The sequence below is a fragment of the Trichechus manatus genome, unplaced genomic scaffold (assembly GCF_000243295.1).
Source record: "Trichechus manatus latirostris isolate Lorelei unplaced genomic scaffold, TriManLat1.0 scaffold00042, whole genome shotgun sequence".
NCBI classification, from domain to species: Eukaryota; Metazoa; Chordata; class Mammalia; order Sirenia; family Trichechidae; genus Trichechus; species Trichechus manatus.
In genome coordinates, this window is record NW_004443978.1 from 12,584,066 (window position 1) to 12,607,354 (window position 23,289).

Below are 23,289 nucleotides of genomic sequence, written 5' to 3' on the forward strand. Positions count from 1 at the left end.
TTTTCCTCTGCTGCTTCTCTCTCTCTTTTTTTCCCACTCTTGCCCACTGTCATGGCATCTGGTGGCCTACATTTTGTATGGACACATTGCTGTAATAGAAGATCATTCTGGGAATTACGTTTCTACCATGCAATTGGAGAATTAAAGGCACTTTTATAACTGATTAAGATGTAACTATCTACCCCTCACTTTTCATAGGCACATGCTGGTTATAACTAGATTTGGAAGTCAAATATGCATATTTATGTAGCATACAATTATTTAAGTCTTATACAGCTACGTTGTTTTCAATTCTGGAAAAATATCACATGCTAATCACTTTTTTAATTTAATTTTTTAAATTAATTTAAAAAAATTAGTCCCTTTTTCCTAATAATTAATGCTGATTTATTTTGATTTTTCTGGTTAATAGATTTCTGTCCTAGATGAGACATGGACCGTATTTAGGCGTTACAGTCGTTTTCGAGAAATGCATAAAACATTGAAGTTAAAGTATGCAGAGGTAAGTTATGAAATAATTATTTCCCGCTGAGAATTTTTTTTTATAAAGTGAAAGATCTGATTGCATTATCAATGCCGTCTCCCTCATCCTTTTTCTTGCCTTCTCTCTCTTTAAATATTAGCCTGTGTCACTAAGTTTTATTTCACTTACTCATCTATCAAAGATAGCTTTTAAAATTTTTGTCCTTTGTTCCAGTTCTGTTCTACACAATTTAAATATTTTCTGAACACAAGATTTTGAAAGTCATGTAGCAATAAATAAACTCTGTATCATTTCCATGAATTTTACGATGAATTTTAAATATTTTAATTAATTCTCAACTTCTCAACTACGGAGTGAGAACTATAAATTCTTCTGTATAGATATGCCTTTTCCCTCTTAAAAAATACTACATTAATTTCAAACTTCCATTTAATAAGAAGTTGGGTCATAAGAGGTATTTTGCCATCAGATGTGGAGGGGAGTAGATCGTAAATATGGAATTACCTAGAAGCAAAGAGGCATTTCATGCATCAAATCAGATATCCAGGTTTTATTGATACAGTACTTGTCTTTTCTTTTTTTGGACAAAGACTAGCTTTTAAGATATTTTTTAAACAAACAAAAGTACACCTAGAATGAATTTGTGTCTTCCGCAATGGCTTATTATTATTGTTAATATTTCACTTCAACTAAAGAAAGCCTTCCATTGGCACAACTATTTGGGAATTGGGGATTGAACTAACAGCAGATCAATCCACATTCAGTCTAATTAGCTTGTTTTCACTGAGCTGCTTATCAGTACTGTTTTTATAATTTACTATGATGTCCTAAGAAATAATTTAGTCAGGAGGCAGGGCCAAGATGGTGGAGTAGTCAGACGCTTCCTGTGGTCCCTCTTACAACAAAGACCTGAAAAAACAAGTGAATCGATTATATATGACAATCTAGGAGTCCTGAACATCAAAGGCAAAGTTGAGGAATCAGGCTGTGTGACGGGGGAGGGAGAGCCAGTTTGGAAGCAGTGAGGAGTCGCCAAAACTGACCTGGCAGGAACCGGCACGCTGCCAACCGATTCGGGCATGTTTGGTGAGGCAGACAATGGTGCTTGGGACGCATTTTCCACACTGGGCGAGACCGAGTGGCAGAGAGCCTACTCAGGCCTCTAGGACCAGCGAAAAGCAGCACTTGATCGGCAAAAGATAAGTACGTACATCTAACCCACCGCATGGATCAAAAAACACCCTCTTTGGGAAGAACCTGTCTCCCATTTACCTGCCTCACCATTCTTCACTGGGTCCTGGGCTGGCTTCAGTGATTGCCTCATCCCCTGAGCTATTCTCCCGGCCTTGGAGACGGAGCAAATTGACAAATGGGAAAAAATAATCTGGAAGCTCCCCTAAGCCGGGAACTCAGGACAGGTACAGCTCCTTTGCCTAAGCACGTGCATAAGGGGTCCACGGACTTTGAATGCCTTTCACTCCTGCATAAACTCGTGTGGGCCCATTTCAACAGCATAGGCCCTCATAAGCACAATAAAACAGAGTATATACCTAAAGCCTAACTTCGACTGCATCAGCTATACGGTGGAGTGACAGGTTCCTGACATTTGATACCACTCTGCCCATTAAACAGGGTCCTCACCTACCCACATCGGGGGCCTGAGGAATGCTGGCTCTACCCACACCACCTAGCCACCCATGATGGGTCCAAGGATAAGTTGTGCCTCCCAGTCCTTACAGCCAACAGCATAGGGTGCCCATAGTTCAGCTGCAAAACCCACCCAGCTATGCGCTCTAGGGAACAGTGACATGCTTTCCTCCAAGACACTCAGGCAGCCATCAGCCCCTGCCTTGTTCCACACGTGACCCCCTACTGCAGCTAGATACCTATGCCTACTCTAATCATCCCTGCCGTCTAGGACTGTAGGTGAGAGCCTGCACCACTCACTTGGTGACTGACGACCTGGACACCTGAGCTGAAGCCATACAAGAAAAGTTAATGGACTCCTGGGCTTACATACCTATAACAGATCTAACCGCCTAGTGAAAGGATGTTAGAGCTTCAAAGCCACCAATAATCAAACTAGCTCACACGAGCAGCCTATTTGGGCGTATCAAAACAAAACGACAAGCTAGGACACAGTAAGCAAACATAAAATAAATAAATACAATAACTTATTGATGGCTCAGAGACAACAGTCAATATCAGATCACATAAAGAGGCAGATCATGATGGCTTCAGCAAGCTCCCAAAACAAAGAACCAAGAAATCTTCCAGAGGAAGAAAACTTCTTGGAATTACCAGAAGTAGAATACAAAAGATTAATATACAGAACTCTTCAAGAGACCAGGGAGGAGATCATTCAAAATGCAGAACAAGCCAAGGAGCACACAGACAAAGCAATAGAGAAACTTAAGAAGGTTATAGTAGAGCACAATGACAGATTCAACAGGCTGCAAGAATCCACAGAGAAACAGCAAACAGAAATGCAGAAGATTAACAATAAAATTTCAGAATTAGACAACTCAGTAGAAAGTCATAGGAGCAGAATTGAGGCAACAGAAGTCAGAATTAGTGAGATTGAAGATAAAGCACTTGACACCAACTTTTTTGAGGAAAAATCAGATAAAAGAATTAAAATGAAGAAACTCTAACAATTAAGAGGGAGACTTATCAAGAGGAATAACCTACAGGTGATTGGAGTACCGGATCAGGGGGGATAACAAAAAATACAAAGAGATCTCTGAGGTTCACTGTTCAGCCTGGGAGTGGACAGCCCCGTAAAACCAAATGAGACTAACGAGGTACAGTAGTCCAGTGACAAGGGCCAGAAGGCAGAAGGGGACAAGGAAGCTGGTGATAGGGAACCCAAGGTTGAGTAAGGATATTGTTGATGTGTTGTGAGATTGTTAACCATTGTCATAGGGCAACATTTGTAGTAACTGTTAAATGAGAAACTATTTTGCTCTGTAAGCCTTCATCTTAAGTGAGAATAACAGCACAATTGGAAGAGCGTAGTCAATGTCACTGAACTGTGCATGTAGAAATTTTTGAAATGGTGTATCTTTGGCTATGTGTATTTTCACCAAAAAAAATGGTTGAGAAGTTAGAGGGTTGACATGTTGTGGGGTTGTTAACCAATGTCATAAAACATTATGTGTACTACTGTTTCATGAGAAACTATTTGTTCTGTAAGCCTTGACCTGAAGTACAATAAAAAACAAACAAACAAACAAAAAAATACAAAGAGAATTGTTGAGGATTTGTTGGCAGAAAACTTCCCTGACGTCGTGAAAGATGACAAGATATCTATCCAAGATGCTCATCAAACCCCACACCAGGTAGGTCCCAAAAGAAGTCACCAGGACATATTAAAATCAAATTTTCCAAAACCAAAGATAAAGAGAGAATTTTAAGGGTGGCTAGGGATAAACAAAAAGTCATCTACAAAGAAGAGTCAGTAAGATAAGCTCAGACTACTCAGCAGAAACCATGCAGGCAAGAAGGCAGTGGGATGACATATATAAAGCCTTGAAGGAAAAAAATTGCCAGCCAATAATTATGTATCTAGCAAAACTGTCTCTCAAATACCATGGCGAAATTAGGGCATTTGCAAATAAACAGAAGTTTAGGGAATTTGCAAAAACCAAACCAAAATTACAAGAAATACTAAAGGGAGTCCTCTGGCTAGAAAATCAGATAACAGTGCAAGACTAGAGCACCAGACAGAGCAACCAGATATCAACCCAGATGGGGAAGTCACAAAAATAAATCAAACCTAAAACATTGTAAATTTGGAAACAGAGACGTCATTGTGTAAAAGATGACAACATTAAAACAAAAAAGAGGGATTAAAAAAATGTAGTCATAGATCTTTCATTTGGAGAGTAAGTCAAGGCAATATAAAGAAATAAAAGATTGGTTTAGACTTAGAAAAATAGCGATAAATATTAAGGTAACCACCAAGGAAACTAACAATCCTAAACATCAAAATAAAAAAAAAATAAAAAAAAACATGAAAACTCAGCAAATACAAAGTCAACAACAATGAAAATGATGAAAAGAAAATACATAAAGAAAAACAACTCAGCACAGAAAATTAAGGGGGACAAAGAAACTGTCAACAACACACACAGAAAAAAAGACATCAAAATGACAGCACTATACTCATACCTATCAGTAATTACGCTGAATGTAGGTGGACTAAATGCACCAGTAAAGAGACAGAGAGTGGAAGAATGGATTTAAAAAAACACGATCCTTCTATATGCTGCCTACAAGACACACCTTAGACTTAAAGAAACAAAAAACCTAAAACTCAAAGTATGGGAAAAAAAATACATCAAGCAAACAACAATCAAAAAGAGCAGAAGTGGCAATATTAATCTCTGGCAAAATAGACTTTAAAATAAAATACACCACAAAGGATAAGGAAAGACACTATATACTGATTAAAGGATCAGTACACCCGGGGGACATAACCACAATAAATATTTACGCACCCACCGACAGGGCTCCAAAGTACATAAAACAAACTCTAACAACATTGAAAAGAGAAATAGCTCCACGATAATAGTCGGAGACTTCAGCACACCACTTTCAGTGAAGGACAGAACATCCAGAAAGAAGCTCAATGAAGACATGGAAGATCTAAATGCCACAGCCACCAACTACATCTCACAGACATATACATAACATTCATCCAACAGCAGCCAAGTATACTTTTTTTTCCAGTGTACATGGAACATTCTCCAGAATAGACCACATATTAGGCCATAAAGCAAGCCTTAACAAAATCCAAAGCATCGAAATATTACAAAGCATCTTTTCTGACCATAAAACCATAAAAGTAGAAATCAATAACAGAAAAAGCAAGGAGAAAAAATCAAACACATGGAAACTCAACAACTCCTTGCTCAAAAACTACTGGGTTATAGAAGAAATTAAGGACGGAATAAAGAAATTTACAGAATCAAATGAGAATGAAAACACATCCTACCAGTACCTTTGGGACACAGCAGAAGCAGTGCTCAGAGGTCAATTTGTAGCAATAAATGCACACATCCAAAAAGAAGAAAGGGCCAAAATCAAAACATTAACTCTACAACTGGAACAAATAGAGAGCAGTAAAAGAAGCTCTCAGGCACCAGAAGAAAACAAATAATAAAAATTAGAGCAGGATTAAATTAAATAGAAAATAGAAAAATAAATTGAAAGAATGAACAAGACCAAAAGCTAGTTCTTTGGAAAGATGAACAAAATCAATAAACCATTGGCCAAACTGAGAAAAGAAAAACAAATTACCTGAAAAAAAAATGAGATGGGCGCTATCACAACAGACCTAACTGAAATTAAAAGAATCATAACAGAATACTATGAAAAACTGTACTCTAACAAATTTGAAAACCTAGAGGAAATGGACAAATTTCTAGAAACTCACTACCTACCCAAACTAACAAAAACAGAGATAGAACAACTAAATAAACCTATAACAAAAGAAGAGATTGAAAAGGTAATTTACCCAACAAAAAAGCCCTGGCCCTGATGGTTTCACTGGAGAATTCTACCAAACTTTCATAGAATAGTTAACACCACCACTACTAAAGGTATTTCAGAGCATAGAAAAGGATGGAATACTCCCAAACTCATTCTATGAAGCCAGCATAACCCTGATACCAAAACCAGGAAAAGACAGCACAAAAAAAGAACTTTACAGACCAATATCTCTCATGAACATAGATGTAAAGATTCTCCAACAAAATTCTAGGCAATAGAATTCAACAACAAATCAAAAAAAATAATTCACCATGACCAAGTGGGACTCATCCCAGGTATGCAGGGGTGGTTCAGCATTAGAAAAGCAATCAGTGTAATCCATCACATAAATAAAACAAAAGACAAGTACCACATAATCTTATCAATCGATGCAGAAAAGGCATTTGACAAAGTCCAACACCCAGTCATGACAAAAACTCTCAGCAAAATTAGAAGGGAAATTGCTCAGTATAATTAAGGGCATTTATACAAAGCCAACAGCCAACATCATCCTAAATGGAGAGACTTTGAAAGCATTCCCTTGGGAACGGAAACCAGACAAGGATGCCCTTTATCACCACTGTTATTCAACATTGTGCTGGACGTCCTAGCCAGAGCAACTAGGCTAGAAAAAGAAATAAAGGGCATCCAGATTGGTGAGGAAGAAATAAAAGTATCTTTATTTGCAGATGATATGATCTTATACACACAAAACCCCAAACAATCCACAAGAAAACTACTGGAACTAATAGAAGATTTCAGCAAACTTTCAGGATACAAGATAAACATACAAAAATCAGTTGGATTCCTCTGCACCAACAAAGAGAACTTTGAAGAGGAAATCACCAAATCAATACCATTTACAGTAGCCCCCCAGAATATAAAATACTTAGGAATAAATCTAACCAGATACGTAAAAGACCTATACAATGAAAACTACAAGGCACTACTGCAAGAAACCAAAAGACACCTACATAAGTGGAAAAACATACCTTGTTCATGGATAGGAAGACTCAACATTGTGAAAATGTCTGTTCTACCCAAAGTGATCTACAGATACAATGCAATCCTGATCCAAATTTAATGGCATTTTTTAATGAGATAGAGAAACAAATAACCAACTTCATATGGAAAGGCAAGAGGCCCCGAAAATGTAAAGCATTACTCAAGAAGAAGAACAAAGTGGGAGGCCTCACACTACCTGATATTAGAACCTATTATACCGTCACACTAGTCAAAAGAGCCTGGTACTGGTACAGCAACAGACACATTGACCAATGGAACAGAATCAAGAGTCCAGATGTAAATTCATCCACCTGTGAGCAGCTGATATTTGACAAAGGCCCAAAGTCTGTTAACTGGGGAAAGGACAGTCTCTCTAACAAATGGTGCTGGCATAACTGTATATCCGTCTGCAAAAATGTGAAACAATATCCGTACCTCACACCATGCACAAAACTAACTTAAAGTGGATCAAAGACCTAAATATAAATTCGAAAACGGAAAAGATCACGCAAGAAATAATAAGAACAACACTAGGAGCCCTAATAACATCATAAACACAATACAAACCATAAGTAACAATGCACAAGCACCAGAAGAGAGACTAAATAACTGTGAGCTCCTAAAAATCAAACACTTATGCTCATCAAAAGACTTCATCAAAGGAGTCAAAAGACAACCTACAGACTGGGAAGCAATTTTTGTCTATGACAAATCCAATCAGCATGTAATCTCTGAAGTATACAAGATACTATAAAACCCCAACAACAAAAAGACAAATAATCCAGTTTAAAAATGGGCTAAGGATATGAACAGATACTCACCAAAGAAGACTTTCAAGCTGCTAACAGATACATGAGGAAATGCTCACAGTCATTAGCCTTTAGAGAAATGCAAATCAAAACTACAATGAGATGCCATCTCATCCCAACAAGGGTAGCATTAATCCAAAAAACACAAAATAAGAAATGTTGGAGAGGTTGTGGAGAGACTAGAACACTTATGTACTGCTGGTGGGAATGTAAAATGGTACAACCACTTTGGAAATCAATTTGACGCTTCCTTAAAAAGCTAGAAATAGAAGTACCATACAATCCAGCAGTTCCACTCCTTGGGATATATCCTAGAGAAGTAAAATCCATCACATGAATAGGTATATGCATACCCATGTTCATTGTAGCACTGTTCACAATAGCAAAAGGATGGAAACAACCTAGGTGCCCAGCAAGGGATGGAGGGATAAACAAATTATCGTATATTCACAGAATGGAATACTACACAACTATAACACCGATGAATCCGTGAAACATCTCATAACATGGATGAATGGAGGGCATAATGCTGAGTGAAGTTAGTCGCAAAAGGACAAATATTGTATGAGACCACTATCATAAGAACTCAAGAAAACGATTAAACACAGAAGAAAACATTCTTTGATGGTTATGAGGGTGAGGCAGGAGGAAGAGGGGTATTCACTAACTAGATAGTATATAAGAATTAGGTGAAAGGAAGGACAGCACACACTACAGGGGAGGTCAGCACAACTGGACTAAACCAAAAGCTAAGAAGTTTCCTGAATACAACCAAACACTTCAAGGGACAGAGTAGCAAGGGCAGGGATCTAGGGACCATGATTTCAGGGGACAGCCAGGTCAATTGGCATAACAAAGTTTATTAAGAAAATGTTCCATATCCCATTTTGGTGATTGGCATCTGTGGTCTTAAAAGCTAGCGAGCAGCCACCTAAGATGGATCAGTTTTTCCCAACCCACCTGGAGCAAAGGAGAATGAAGAACACCAAAGACACAAAGAAAATATTAGCCCAAGAGACAGAAAGGGCCACATAAACCAGAGGTTCCGTCAGCCTGAGACCAGAAGAACTAGATGGTGCCTGGCTATCTCCAGTGACTGCCTTGACTGGGAATACAACAGAGAGTACCTTATGGAGCAGGAGAAAAGTGGGGTGCAGAACTCAAATTCTAGTAAAAAGACCAGACTTTAATGGACTGACTGAGACTAGAGGGACCCCAGAAGACATGATCCCCAGACTCTCTGTTAACCCAGACTTGAAACTATTCCCAAAGCCAACTCTTCAGACCTAAATTAGACTGGAGTATAAGACATAAAATGATACTCGTGAAGAAAGTGCTTCTTAGCTCAAGTAGATACGTGAGACTAAATGGCCAGCTCCTGTCCAGAGGTGAGATGAGAAGGCAAAAAGGATTGGACACCGGAAATCTGGAGTGGAAAGGAGGAGTGTGCTGTCACATTATAGGGAGAGCAACTATGGTCACACAACAGTGTGTGTATAACTTTTTGTATGAGAAACTAACTTGAAATGTAAACTTTCACTTAAAGCACAATAAAATAATAATAATAATTTAGTCAGAAAGAAACCTGTCCCTAATTTAGTTCACATTAAATAAACTGTTTCCTTAACATTCTCCTGATTTCTACCCTTTCTCATCTGACATATCCTATAGGAAGAAATACCTTTTTGTAAATAAAATGGTTCCTTGATGTGTAGAAGAGTCTTGAGTCCAGGTAAAATTAAGCTATTTAGAAATTCTGGTATTTTGTTATCATCTTAATATTCTGTTAAAAATTGAAGAAGCTTCAGGTGTGAAGTATAGTTCAGTGTTCCCAAGAGGCCTCTGCTCCAGAAGTAACTGCATCAATGTCAAGTTGTAAAGTTTGTTTCTGCCGTTTACCGTTCATGTCAAAAGTTAATATTGATAATAAAAAGTGGAAGTATTGTGTACATATTAAATGTACAGAGTGGCTTATTTTTAAAGTGACCTTTGCAGGTTAGTAACTGCTCCATTTGCAATTACTACATCAGTACTTTTATAATTTACGAATTCTGCATATTGTATTAACATAAGTGAATTCTCACAGTAATGATGGAAAAAGCAATTTACTTGGAACAGTAGACATACTTTTATAAAGATTAGAGATAAATATAAATTTTATATAATATGCATACTTGTATAATATATATACATACACACATGCATGCATATTTTATTCATACCATGATTGTATCTATTTTATGTTGATTCTTTCATTAGTTAATGCCATTCTGTGTAGACACATTTCCTAGCTTCCAGTAACACAGTAGTGGACAAGACAAAAGTGTCTTCTTGTATATACCTTAAATTCTTATAGGTAAAGGCTGACAGTAAACAAGGAAGAAATAATGATACACTTAAAGAGTGAGCATGCCATGTGGCAGGTATCATTTTAAGTGGGTTACATACAATAGTGATGGGGCAGAGGGTGGCTGGCACTTTAATATAAGGGGGTTTCAGGGTAAGGCTGTCTGATGAGATGGCATTTTAGTTGAAATTTGAAATGAGAGATATTTAAGAGAGTTTTCAAAGAATCAGTGCACACCTCTAAGCAGTATTTTTAAAGAAAATGCCAGAACAAATGTAAAAATGGAATGAGGGAAGTGTCTGATCTCCTCTAACTTCACAAGGGAAAAGGAGAATCAAGATAAGCAGCCCAAGGCTGATTCCCATGAGGTAGAAGTCAGACATGCCACTCTCTCTGTCATCTTTAACAACTCTGACACCAACTGTCCCTCCCATAGCACTATCTACTGGGTTCAATAATTCATTGCAGCAGCCACACAGAACTCACAGACCATACTCATGATTATGGGGTTTATTAAGGAAGTAACAGGTTACATTTCAGGCTCAGGAACACTCAAGGATATAGTTCTTCCATCAGGACAGCCTCTTCCCAACCGTGCTCGCAGGCACGCCTCTCCCTGGCCTTCAGTTCACTGCCCAAAGGCACTCAGCTTTCTCAGTCTATAGGCCGGGAAGCCCACTGAGCTATCTCCTGAGGGTCTCTCCTACCGGTCTCTCCTTCCCTGGTGATGGTGGGCCCTTCTCTTCCCTGCCTCTGGGGTGGCTCATTTCAAGCCCAGCAGGATGGCAAAATTGACCAATCCCTTCAGTAGGCTCCAGTTACCCTATCACACAGTCCTGCCCGATCACTTGGGTGGGAGTTACAAGACTGTGGCTAGGAGGACCATATTAAGTAATTCATTATACCACAACAAGCATAACAGAAAAGATCTTTGAAGATGTAATAAAAGTTGAGGTTAAGAATGATGTGAAAATGTAAATCAAAATGTAAATCAAAAAAGTCACCCAGTACCAGGCAAAATTAATGAAGTGATATTATCACACATGTAAAAATCTTGAACTTCAGGGGGAAAAAAGTATATTACAAACATGTTGGAAATATTAAGTGACCTTCAAATGAAGAAACTCAAGCTGGCTTCATTTATTCATTCACTCATTTGTTCAGAAATCTTTATTGAGCAATTCTGTACTGTGAATACAGGTGTGAGCAAGTTAGCCATCTTCCCTCCTCGTGAAGCATAGAGAATAAACAATGAAAAAACAAACAGATAAATAAGGTAATTTCAGATAATGTTAAGTACCATGGAGAAAGTAAAACATGGCAGTGATAGTGTGGCATGAGAGCTGGGTGGTAGGCTGCTTTAGACGAGGAAGCAGGGAAAACCTTTCTGAAAGAGTAGTGTTTGAACTGCGATCTGAATGTGGAGAAGGAGCCAGGCATGAAAATCTAGAGGTGAGCGTATTTAAATAGAGGGAACAGTAAATGCAAAGGCACTGGGGTGGGATCAAGCTTGCCATGTGAAAAGACTTGTGAATAGTTGCAAGAGTGGTAGGTTATGAGGACAGAAAGGTTAGGTAGGGCCTTAAATTCTGGTCCTAGTGCCGTGGGAAGTCACTGGATAGTATTAAACAAGGTATCAAAATGACCTAATTTACATTTTTAAAAGGCCATTTTAGTGGCCAATGGATTATTGAGGTAATGGAGAGTTCAAATTCAGAATTCTGTTTTGGACATATTCAATTTGAGGAGGCTGTTAAACACCCAGTTGAAACTGTCAAGAAAGAAGGAGGAGTGCTCGCTTTAGCAGCACACATACTAAAATTGGAACGATACTGGGACGATTAGCATGGCCCCTGTGCAAGGATGACACGGAAATTTGTGAAGTGTCTCATATTTTTTTGAGCTGTAAACTTTCACCTAAAGCACAACTTTAAAAAAAAAGAAGGAAAATACAAGCCTAGAGTTTGGTGGGGAGAGATATCAAGAAGCTTCTCTTAGAAATAAGTCATTATTTGACCAACGTTAGTTAAGAAAAATCGTTTTATTCCTGTTTCAATTTCTAGCTAAGCTTCAGTGAAACTTAAGCGTTCAGACCATTATATTCATTGATGACTTATGCACACAGAAGTCCTTTTCCTGAAGACCGGCTCATGATCTAAATGATAACCAAGAATGAAAATTGCTTTTCTGTGTCGAGTTCGACTTTGTGACTTACACTCCCTTTCTCATAGGAATAACAAATACTAGTTATGAAAAAGAGCAAGCAAACACGTAGGTGCATGTATTTGAAGGAGCAGAGAGAATGTGGGAAGCTCCCAAACAAAGATGGCATGTTGAAAGGAAAACTGTACTAATCACAGACCCTGAGGAGAGTGCACTAATGCCATTGTGTTTTACAATAGCCACAACTGTCACCACTTTTCTAACCATTTACTGAGTACTTATCATGTGCTGTGAGTCAGAATCAACTCGACGGCAATGGTTTATCATGTGCCAGGCTCTACGTTTGAAGTTCATAATCTCATGTAGTTCTCATGACAACTCTATGAATTGTGAGGGCTGTTACTGTCCTCATTTTACAGATGCAGAAATTGAGAATGAGAGAAGTAAATAACTTGCCTCATGTAACATAACTGGTAAGTGGAGAAACCAGTGGAGAAGCCCAGGCAGTTTGACTCTAATGCCTCTTTCTAAACCAATGGTAATATAAAGGTGAAAATTAAAAACAAAAATTGTCTCTAAAAACAAAGTAGCGTACATCCTTCTAAATATAGATAAATCTTATTTCAGTGAAAGTAGAAGTGTTGCTCATTGAATATGTTCAAGTTTAAAAATTAAAAACTTGAAATATCAAGTTGAATAGCAGCTCTGTTTTTTCATCTATAAAGTTGGATTTTCTTTTATGCATCTCAACCTCACCTACTCTGACTTGCTCAGTGTTTGTTGGGACTTGAGATCAATAATATGTTGATTAGATATCTGTCAATTATGATTGCTCTTATTACTCATATAATTTCCCTGTCTGTTTATAATGTTAATCTTCTTGAAGTAATCAACTGCTTCCAAAGGGTTTATTTGGTCCCACAACACGCTAGAAATCACTCGCCATGGTAAAGCCCATAACTTCTTCAGGAACACCAAAGGGTTCATACGGAAGGATCTGTTTCATAGCCAGGTGGGAACATGTTTTATTTACCTCACGCTGTGACCAGATTGGAGCCCTAGTGGCACAGTGTTTAAGAGCTTGGCTGCTAAGCAGAAGGTCAGCAGTTCAAACCCACCGGCCACTCCTTGGAAACCCTATGGGGCAATTCTACTCTGTCCAGTAGGGTCGCTGTGAGTGAGAATCGACTCGATGGCAACAAGTTTGGCTTTTGGTTATGACCAGATTGGGCTCATTATTTCTTTGGAAGTAGGGAACTATTCTTGTCCTCTTAATTACAAGAGTAACAAAACGGTTGATGATACATGTTTTTATTTTTAATCAAACATTAAACTTACCTAGTCATAGAAGGTTCTCAAATTTTTAATCAAGCTGAAAATCTATTGAAAAAACTCACTCGAATTCAAAATATACAGAATTTATAATAATACTTGCCAAGATACTTTTTTGTTCACTTTAAAACTTTAGTTGGGAATATACTTCTAAAACAGTTTGATGTATCAATTCCCTTTATGGGGATTCTTTTCTTTCAATAATCTTTTGTTCTTTTCAAGCAAAGCACATGTTCATGATATAAGGTTGAAATTATTCAAAGATACAAACATGGGATGTGAAAATTTCCCGTAGTCTCAATCTTAGAGGTAACCATTTACAGTGCCACCAGGAGCTCTTCTTGGATCCAACTAAACATTCAGACTCACAAGACTTCAATAGGCAATACTTAGCACCAGGTTCCCTTGGAAGAGTGTAGGACAGGGACCATAGCTTGCCAGCAGGTATTCGTCTTCCATGGAAGGGAGCCTCGCAGTGATTTCTGTTATAGTCCATGCAGTTGTCCAGGAGCTAGTCTCTGCCCCGCCTCTCCCAGATGATAGCTTAGGTACAAGGAGATGAGACCTATGTGGGACAGGTGTGAGAACTGTTCTGGCAAGGAATCCCCAGGCCACAGGGGAGCCAATCTGTCTCTTGTAACAACTCCATAGGCAAAGGTTGCCAGGTTCCCCACAGCAGACACGCTAAGTCACAAGAGTCACCTCACTCAGAGAAGCCCAGTACTGTAGCTTCCCACCAGATGGCTACCGTTTCCCCCTGTGCAGAAGCACTTTATCAGTCGGGTCACTTTTACCATGAGCAGTGTTGGAATACCACCTTATCAGGTTTCCAGTGTCCTGTTGATGGACATTTAGGTAGTTTTCAGATTTTTGCTAGTGTGATTACTTCCCTGTGAATGCTCTTGAACGTATCTACATGTTTTCTGGTCCACATGTGCAAGACGTACTCTGTAAAGAAATTTGATAATTTGTCAAGTGTTCTTAAAGACTTAATTTACAAAACACAAACAACAGCAAAACAAAACGAGATCAGAGAAGAATACACTGAAGTTGGATAGGCTGAGAGTCCTGAGGGCCATGGCCAACATTAGGGAGAAGGTTTTAAGAATTCCTGAACCATCATTCAGCTATTTCTTCTAACCTCCTCATTTGCTCACAGTCAGTGGTTAATTATTTATTGTAATATCTCCTTGAGAAGAATGATGTGCTGGTCAACTAAAGACCCTCACAGATACTGTGTGTACACTTGGTGATGAACCAATTAAAATAGTAAGTAGTTGTTGATTATTAGATATAAGATATGTCTCTCAAAAAATAGAAGGAACTTAAGATTATTACAAGCAAAATGAATTCATAAATTGAAAAAGGATAAGAAGCCACTGGGTTGTATAAAACTAGGGGGAGGAGGAGAGGAGCAGTCAGAGAAGAATTTAATCCACTATTTCTTGTATGATGACAGTTTTCATAAATAAAAGACAAAACTAAATTACTTTCCCTCTGTGATACAAAAGAAGAACAGATTAGCTGCAAGTGACCTTGGATCATATGTGAGTGTTACGTCCATTTGATTTTCAGATTCACTGTACATGGGCTGAGTTCTTCTCACCGGAGAGATGCTGCATTATTCAGGGTTTTAAAAATTATTGTTTTATTTTTATTTATTTTCTAAATCTGAGCAGTTTCTTCTGGATTCCAAATAGATTTTCCCTTTTGTTTTGAATTAATTTGTTCTCCTAATATCCTGATATCTATTATGCAAGATAATGGCTCCTCTGTCGTTCATTCTCTGCTCCCCTTCATTGACCTTGTGTGGAATCTTAATCAGATTAAACCCAGTGTTTTCAAATCCCACATCTGTATAATGATAATGCCACTGCTAGTTTGTAAAAGATTGTGAGTGCCTCAGATAAAATGCGTTGTTGAAAGCAACTAAGGAGTATTATGCAGCATCTGCTAGATAACGTGTCTTTGAAATTTTATCATGCAAATCATTTCTTCAGTGCTTTGTATGAAAACGATGTATTTTTTATTCTTATTAAAAATCAGCATAATCCTTTTAAATATCAATCAAGTTATGTGCTCAGAAACAAAGCCCTGTTAAGTGTTCCTTTTTTCTCTGAGCAAGAAGTACAGTTACTGTGTATGTCTAGGGTCCATGAAGTTTAACTGTAGGTCCAGATCAGAGCCCATCAGAACAGAATCAGAGCTCATCAAGAACCTGAGAAGAAAAAGAAAAATTATTTTAAAACCAGATCCTCTTTTCAAACATGAGAATGAGCAGTGAAGACAGGGTGCCTTGGTGTGGTTGGTGTAGTGGGCCCTGAAAGTGTATAACAGAGCAGTACAACGTGGGGCTGCTGGGAGGTCGAGAGGGTCAGTGAGAGCTGCTCGTTCTAGGAGGTTCACAGAGACCAATCCCTGTCTGATTTTGAGAGGACTTTATTTTAGTCGATTTTATGTTTAACTCGGAGTCCTCCCTTCTGAATGCTTCAGTCTAATGGAGACATAACCTCCCAGGAGAATTGTCACTCAGTGAAAATGATTAAGTATCAGAATTGATCACTGAGCACCATTTTATAATCTTCTTGGCTAGGAGTGATTCTGAAACAGGTTTGTGTTGGTCTGCCTACAGGGAAGAGGATGAACCATGAACAGGGAACATTTTTATATAAAATGTTCAGTCAGAACAAGTGCAAAGGGAACATTTGAAGTCTGTACATGGTGAGAGTGCAGGTTACGTGGGACAGGCCGTGTTGCCTGCCTGCATCATAACTGAGTCATCACAGTTCACGAAAAAATCAGTGTGTCTAGGTCCCCATGTGTCAGACCTGATCACCTCAGTTAGCCATCTCCCATTGCTGGTTCTCTTCTCCATGCAGAGCTGAGGAAGAAAAAGGTTTTCAAGCCGTGGAGTAAAAATTGAAGATTGCTGTGTTAGAGCCATTGTTCTGTCTCACACCTGGCATTCTCAATGGGAGGAAGACAACAATTAGACAAGAGATTATTTAATTTGTATACCGACTTGCTGTTTGTGCTGACAGAACGATTTCTTACCTTTATTTTCCAACTAATTTTCCCCAAAGCAGCACCAAGAGAAGAGGAAAAAAGAATCTGGTTATTGGCCTTGTATTCATTTTGGACAGTTATTTACCATCCATCATTGAAGTGTATTCCAAACAGTTTTATTACCAGCATTCCAAATTTAATATAAAAATTACAATCAACTCACCATCCCAATTATTATGCTACCAACCATAGCCACAGAGAGCATCGGTAAGCTTTACATAAATTCAGCTGCACCAAGCCCTCAGCCTCCTCGAGTTTTTAAATAGCAAACAGCTGTATAGGCAAAATTAGAGTTCTGTCAACTTCCTGACCTAGTGTGTAACAGAGCCCAGCTATCACGGGTCATTTGTGTCCCATCATTCTTTCCATCTGATAAACTGTGTAAATCACTGCTTTACAGGGTAGGTGAGAGAGTGAAGGACATCAGAACTACCTGGGGAGCCTTTTTAAAATATGTAGCCAGGACCCAAATGAAAATTCTAATCCAGTAAATCTAACATTGTACCAGGAGTGAGTCATTGGGGAAAAAAACTCCTTAAGTAATGCTCGCTGGACCCCTGATTAACACGCTACGTATCCTTTCTTCTGTATCCATCTTGTGAGCATGCGTTGATTTTTCATTATTATAGATCACTGAATCTAAAAGATGATTTCCAGTGACAAATAGTCTTGTCAAAATTAATGATAGGCTAGTTTAAATCTGGACAATGAAGAAGAAATATTCTCTTTGATCACCAAAGACTGTGAAACAGGGACTGGAATCAGGCTTCCCTCTGCAAGTGGTGAGGAAACATCTATAGCAGTGGGCTTTGAACCGTTTACAGGGTGAAATGTCAGCACTCCAAGGGGCCTAAAGGCTGGGTAGCCCAGTTTTTCACTTTAGAAGAAGACTGGAATGCCTAGAGAGGGTTTTGTTCATGATCACACCAAGACTTAGGAAATGGGGGCAAGGCTCACACCTCCTGATTTCTGCTCCTGTGTTCTTTGTACTGAGCTTCCCTCTCCATAGCCATTTTCAGAGTGCTCCATATGTAGCCAAAGAAAAGAAATTCCATTCCCTGTAAAACTCCATTGCATAGCAAGCTATAGATGGTAACTGGAAATTGAGTTCCTTCTATTTCGTGTCATGGGCAACAGAGTTCTGTCCTATCACAGTCCCAAAAAGAGATAACTAGCATCATATTAAGAGATGGAAAGCGCAAGCATTTGAGTTAGTCCATCTGCATATTTACATTAAAAATGCAGTATTAAATGCTCACAGATCTGAAATGTTTTTCACTTTCAAAAACTGTTGCAGCATACATGAATGTCCTCAAATACATTCACCCCAACTTATGCCTGAATGAGATTGCCATGGGCTTTGGGAGGAGTGAGGTTTCATGTGGGAAAAGTTGCAGTCTTACAGCAAATATAACTAAAGCTGGTGCAGTCCTAACTGCATTTCCAAGGGTGATTTTACACCTAAGATGATTCCAGGTTTAGCACTTCGGGTTTCAGCACAACAGGACAGCAGCCTCTGTTAGAGATACGTCCTGATTGTAATCTCTGGCTGCTTCACATGGACCACCAGCAAGGAGTCCTGCCTTGTTCATTTATTCAACAGACACTTAACGAGCTCTGGGCTAGGCACGTAGCAGGAGCTTATAAATACCATGTGGTGTGTTCAAGCTACCGCATCAGAGGTCTAAAGGTAGCTCATTGCTCCTTCAGTAATCCATTTAGGTCATCCTAAAGAGTTATTGCTTTATGTCTCCAACAAATCAAACTTGGAGGAGAATTGCTTATTTGTGAGTATATTTCTCAGTGACAGCTGTTCTTATAAGGCCTTGGGAACTACTATTAATTTTGAGTAGTCAGAAATGCTTCTGTCTGGTCAACCATGAGACTTATGGCGGCGCTTTGATGAGTTTTCATTATTTGCATTTCTCAAAAGCTGGAATGGCTCAAATTGACCGCCATAACCTGCAGGGGGTGACTGTTTCCACGCTGCCAGTCATCACGTCAGTGCGTCTGTTCGCAGAAGACAAGTTAGAGCCGATTTGACCAATCAGAGTGCCACACGAAACTCTTCCCTCTAACCTTTAGAATTTGGGTACTAGTTACACAACCAAGCATTGCAGGAGTACAGAAAATGACTAGTAAGTGAAGAATGACAATAAAATGCACTTTTATTAGGTGTTATAAAAGTCTAGTGTTTACCTTCCGTTAGTGAAGGCTCCACAACTTTATTGTTTGCAGTTTTCTTTCAGTGATTTATAATCCCATGTTAGTTGCTTAATTGTTATAAAACCATAAGAGATAGGCAAGACTTTTTACTACTCATTTTAATTTCTTTTCTACGTTTTAGGACTGTCATTATTTATATCCAAAGGAATAATGATGCCATTTATCAAAACTTACGCTGTCTGTTGCCTTGAAGATTACCTGGTCTGAATACAGGATCTGGCTAACCTAAAAAGTGAACTTGGCCAAGAGGGAAAGGCTTCTAATAAGAACAGATTTTCCATTACATTTACTTTGTCTTCTTGATGGCAGCAGACTGGTTGACCTATCTTATTGTAATGTAATGAACGTTGAAGTCAGGATTTGAGTTTGATGACACTTAGAAGAAGATTGGGCTGTGTCAGTTAACTGGGAATTAGAAAGGGGAAAATCAACTTGTAGATGAAAATTTTCACTCTGTCTGGGATAATTAAGAACCACTACAGTGTCAGAGAGTGCTGACTGTGTCTAATACACGTACACACACATATAGCTAGCTAGCTCATTTGATGGATGGACAGATGAATGGATACTTCTTTGTTCACAAAACTGGCATCACAAATAATTTCATCAAATGGCCATGCTAGTTTTAAGTAAATGCTAATTGTCTTATCTTTGTTGATAATTCTTCACATAGATCTATTTTTCAACATAAAAATTAGGGCTTGTTGGTTGAACATCCAAAATAAAGCTAATAACTGAGGATTTTAGACTTGCACAAGTCAATGAAGTAGGGAGAGACAAATTTCACTAGAAATCAATAGGCGTAAAAGTTATTGCTTTCATTTTTCTAATGGCTTTTTATTTCAGTCCTTTTGTCTTTAGAATATGTTTTATTACTAAGTCACAGAATGAGCTTGTCATTATGTTTCTCTTAGGCCAGAGAAATGTGCTATTTTAATCCTCATTTATTTATTCTCTATGTTTTACACTGCATGATCAAATTTCATAATTACACAAAGTAGGCTACAGGGCTGTTGTTAAATTTTCTTCCAGTGTTCTCTAGACCTATCATATCTCCCCCAAATATCCAATTCATTTGACCTCAGTAATCATTTTTAACTTTAATGTACGATTTTCTCATAAGAACTGAAATGTCTTTGCATCGTTTCCCACTCTTGCTGTAAAGATAATGGCTATAGCAGGAAAAGATGCCATTTTAAGGGTATTTGCATGAATACAGCATTCCCATTTGTGTCTGTCCTTTTTCTATTCTACAATCTCTTGAAAAGAAACCTGTTTCATTATTACATGGGCTCCATTTTTTCTCTACACGTCTGAGCCTTACTTCAAATAAGAAAGCTATGAAGATTTTTACAGAAAGTAAGGTATATTCCTCAAGATCCGTATAGCCAAGATAATAGGTAAAATGCCTCTATGGTATCTAAAGTGCTGCTTCTAGCTCAGCATAGAGAGATTTTAATCATCAGTATCCAAGTTAGAGGATTTCATAGCTGAAAGGAAACTTAAAAATCTTAGTTCAGCATCTTCGTTTTAACAGATGATGAAACTAGGAACTAGAGCACTTTTCTGCATTGCTCAAGATTACCCAGCAGCTATTCGCTGAGCAGAGACTTGAAATCTGGTTGCCCAAAAGTCCCAGGTTACTGAAAGAAAAGGAAAAAAAAAAAGTGTTAATTTAACTGTTCCGTTAAATTTATTAAAAAGTAATCACATTTTATTGTTTCTGTAAAAATGATCCATGCTCATTATAAAAATTTCAAGTAATACAAGAAGAAAGCAACCAATTACCCAAAGTCATTCTCTGAATATAATTAATGTTAGCATTTAATGAATATTATTTTAATTATCTTCATGAATAGGTACAAATAAAAGGATGAATATATGGAATGATAAAAACAAATTAAAATGAGAGAAAGAATAGGAAGAGAGAATGAAATAACTATAACACTGGGCTCATCCTAGATAAGATATTTTAAGTACAAGCATTAAATTTTATTTTTCTTAAATTTAACTGAAGTGAAAGAAACTGAAGTGAAACTGAAGAAACTACTGAATGTTTCTCTACTACAAGGTGTATTAATTCCTTTAAAATACTTGTAACTTTAATAAAAAGGTTGATGAAAAGCATTAAGGCCACTAGTTTTAAAATGATGTATTTCTATTTTATAAATTATCAATTTATGCTCTTCTAACAAATATACAATTTGCATACTTTATTTACTTCCACTTCCCAGTTTTTAAGTTGTATTACTATTTTTACATTATCAAGATGTATAGCATTCACATTCTTTTATACATAAATTATACATAATTGTCTCTTAGTTGTGAGTTTAAATTGAGGCAGTGTTCACTATACCGTGGTGTCTTTATTCATGAGATCTTTATATTGTGCTTTCTCTTGGTTGATTTTTTTTTTTTGGAGCCCTGGTAGCGCAGTGGTTAAGAGCTCAGGCTGCTAGCCAAAAGGTGGGCAGTTAGAATCCACCAGGCTGCTAGCCAAAAGGTGGGCAGTTAGAATCCACCAGCCACTCCTTGGAAATCCTATGGGGCATTTCTAGTCTGGTCGCTATGGGTCGGAATCAACTTGACAGTGATTAGTTAGTTATGTTTTTAAAAGGTACACCTTGATGTGTTTTCCCTGAGTCCTTGTCTGCTTGAGAATGTCTGTCTCTGGGCCTTACACTTGAAAGACACTTTGGTTAGGTATGAAATACTTGGGTCACATTATCTTTCCCTTGGCAGATTTCATTTTGTGTTGTTACTTTATGAATTCTGTATACTATATGTTGTTATTGTTAGGTTCCATCAAGTTGGTTACCACTCACAGTGATCTTAGGTACAACAGAATGAAACAGTGCCTGGTCCTGCGCCATCCTCACAGTTCTTGCTATGTTTGAGCCCATTGTTGTAGCCACGGTGTCAATGGATCTTATTCAGGGTCTTTCTCTTTTACACTGACCCTCTACTTTACCAAACATAGTGCCGTACTACAGGGACTGGTCCCTCCTGATAACATGTCCAAAGTTCATGAGACAAAGTCTCGCCATCCTCCCTTCTAAGGAGCATCTGGCTGTACTTTCAAGACAAATTTGTTTGTTCTTCTAGTAGTCCGTGGTATATTCAATATTCTTTGCCAACACTATAATTCAAATTCATCAATTCTTCTTCGGTCTTCCTTATTCATTGTCCAGCTTTCGCATACATATGAGACAATTGAAAATACCGTGGCTTGGATCAGGCGCAGCTTAGTCCTCAAGGTGACATCTTTGTGGTTTAACACTCCAAGAGGTCTTTTGCAGCATGTTTGCGCAGTGCAATACGTTGTTTGATTTCTTGACTACTGCTGTCATGGGCATTGATCGTGGATACAAGTAAAATGAACTCCTTGACAACTTCAGTCTTTTCGCTGTTTATCATGACGTTGACTATTGGTCCAGTCGTGAGAATTTTTATTTTCTTTTTGTGGTCTTTGATCTTCATCAGTAAGTGCTTCAAGTCCTCTTCACTTGCAGCAAGCAAGGTTGTATCATCTGTATATCGCAGGTTGTAAATGAATCTTCCTCCAATCCTGATGTGTCGTTCTTCTTCAGATAGTCTAGCTTCTTGGGTTATTTACTCAGCATACAGATTGAATAAGTATGGTAAAAGGATACAACCATGACATACTCCTTTCCTAATTTTAAACCAGCATTATCCCCTCATTCTGTTCAAACGACTGCCTCTTGGTCTGTATAATGGTTCCTCAGGAGCACAGTTAAGTGTTCTGGAGTTCCCATTCTTCACAATGTTATGCATAATTTGTTATGATCCATATAGTTGAATGCCCTTGCATAGTGAATAAAACACAGGTAAATGTCTTTCTAATATTCTTTTCTTTCAGCCATGATCCATCTTATACCACCAATGATATCCTTCGTTCTATGCCCTCTTATAAATCAGGTTTGACTTTCTGGCAGTTCCTTGTCAGTGTATTGCTGTAACCGTTTTTTAATTATCTTCAGCATAATTTTACTTGCATGTAATATTAATAATATTGTTTGGTAATTTCTATACTCTTTTTGATCACTTTTCTTTGGAACGGGCATGTATATGTATCTCTTGCAGTCAGTTAGCCAGGGCTTCTAAATTTCTTGGCATGGATAAGTGAGCGCTTCCAGCTTTGCATCTATTTTTTGAAACATCTCAGTTGTTATTCCATCAATTCCTGGAGCCTTGTTTTTCACCAATGCCTTCAGTGCATCTTGGATTTCTTCCCCCAGTACCATCGGTTCTTGATCATATGCTACCTCCTGAAATGGTTAAACGTCCACCAATTCTTTTTG

The 23,289-nt window shown here is 38.1% G+C and overlaps 1 protein-coding gene and 1 non-coding gene across 8 annotated transcripts in view; both read left to right on the plus strand.

Annotated features, from left to right (window-relative positions):
- The window catches only part of KIF16B (kinesin family member 16B), a 447,597-nt gene that overhangs the window by 306,811 nt on the left and 117,497 nt on the right, over nucleotides 1–23,289 (plus strand). For 6 of the 7 annotated variants that reach the window (XM_004376454.1, XM_023731419.1, XM_023731420.1 and 3 more), the window contains one exon: nucleotides 413–502. In XM_004376454.1, coding sequence (XP_004376511.1) covers nucleotides 413–502 — 90 coding nt within the window. Of the gene's footprint in view, nucleotides 1–412; nucleotides 503–12,762; nucleotides 12,974–23,289 lie in introns of those variants that run through there. The other variant, XM_023731421.1, reaches the window with a different exon arrangement.
- LOC111820567 (U6 spliceosomal RNA) lies at nucleotides 11,972–12,078 on the plus strand. Its single transcript, XR_002824105.1, has one exon. It is a non-coding gene; the product is annotated as a U6 spliceosomal RNA (small nuclear RNA).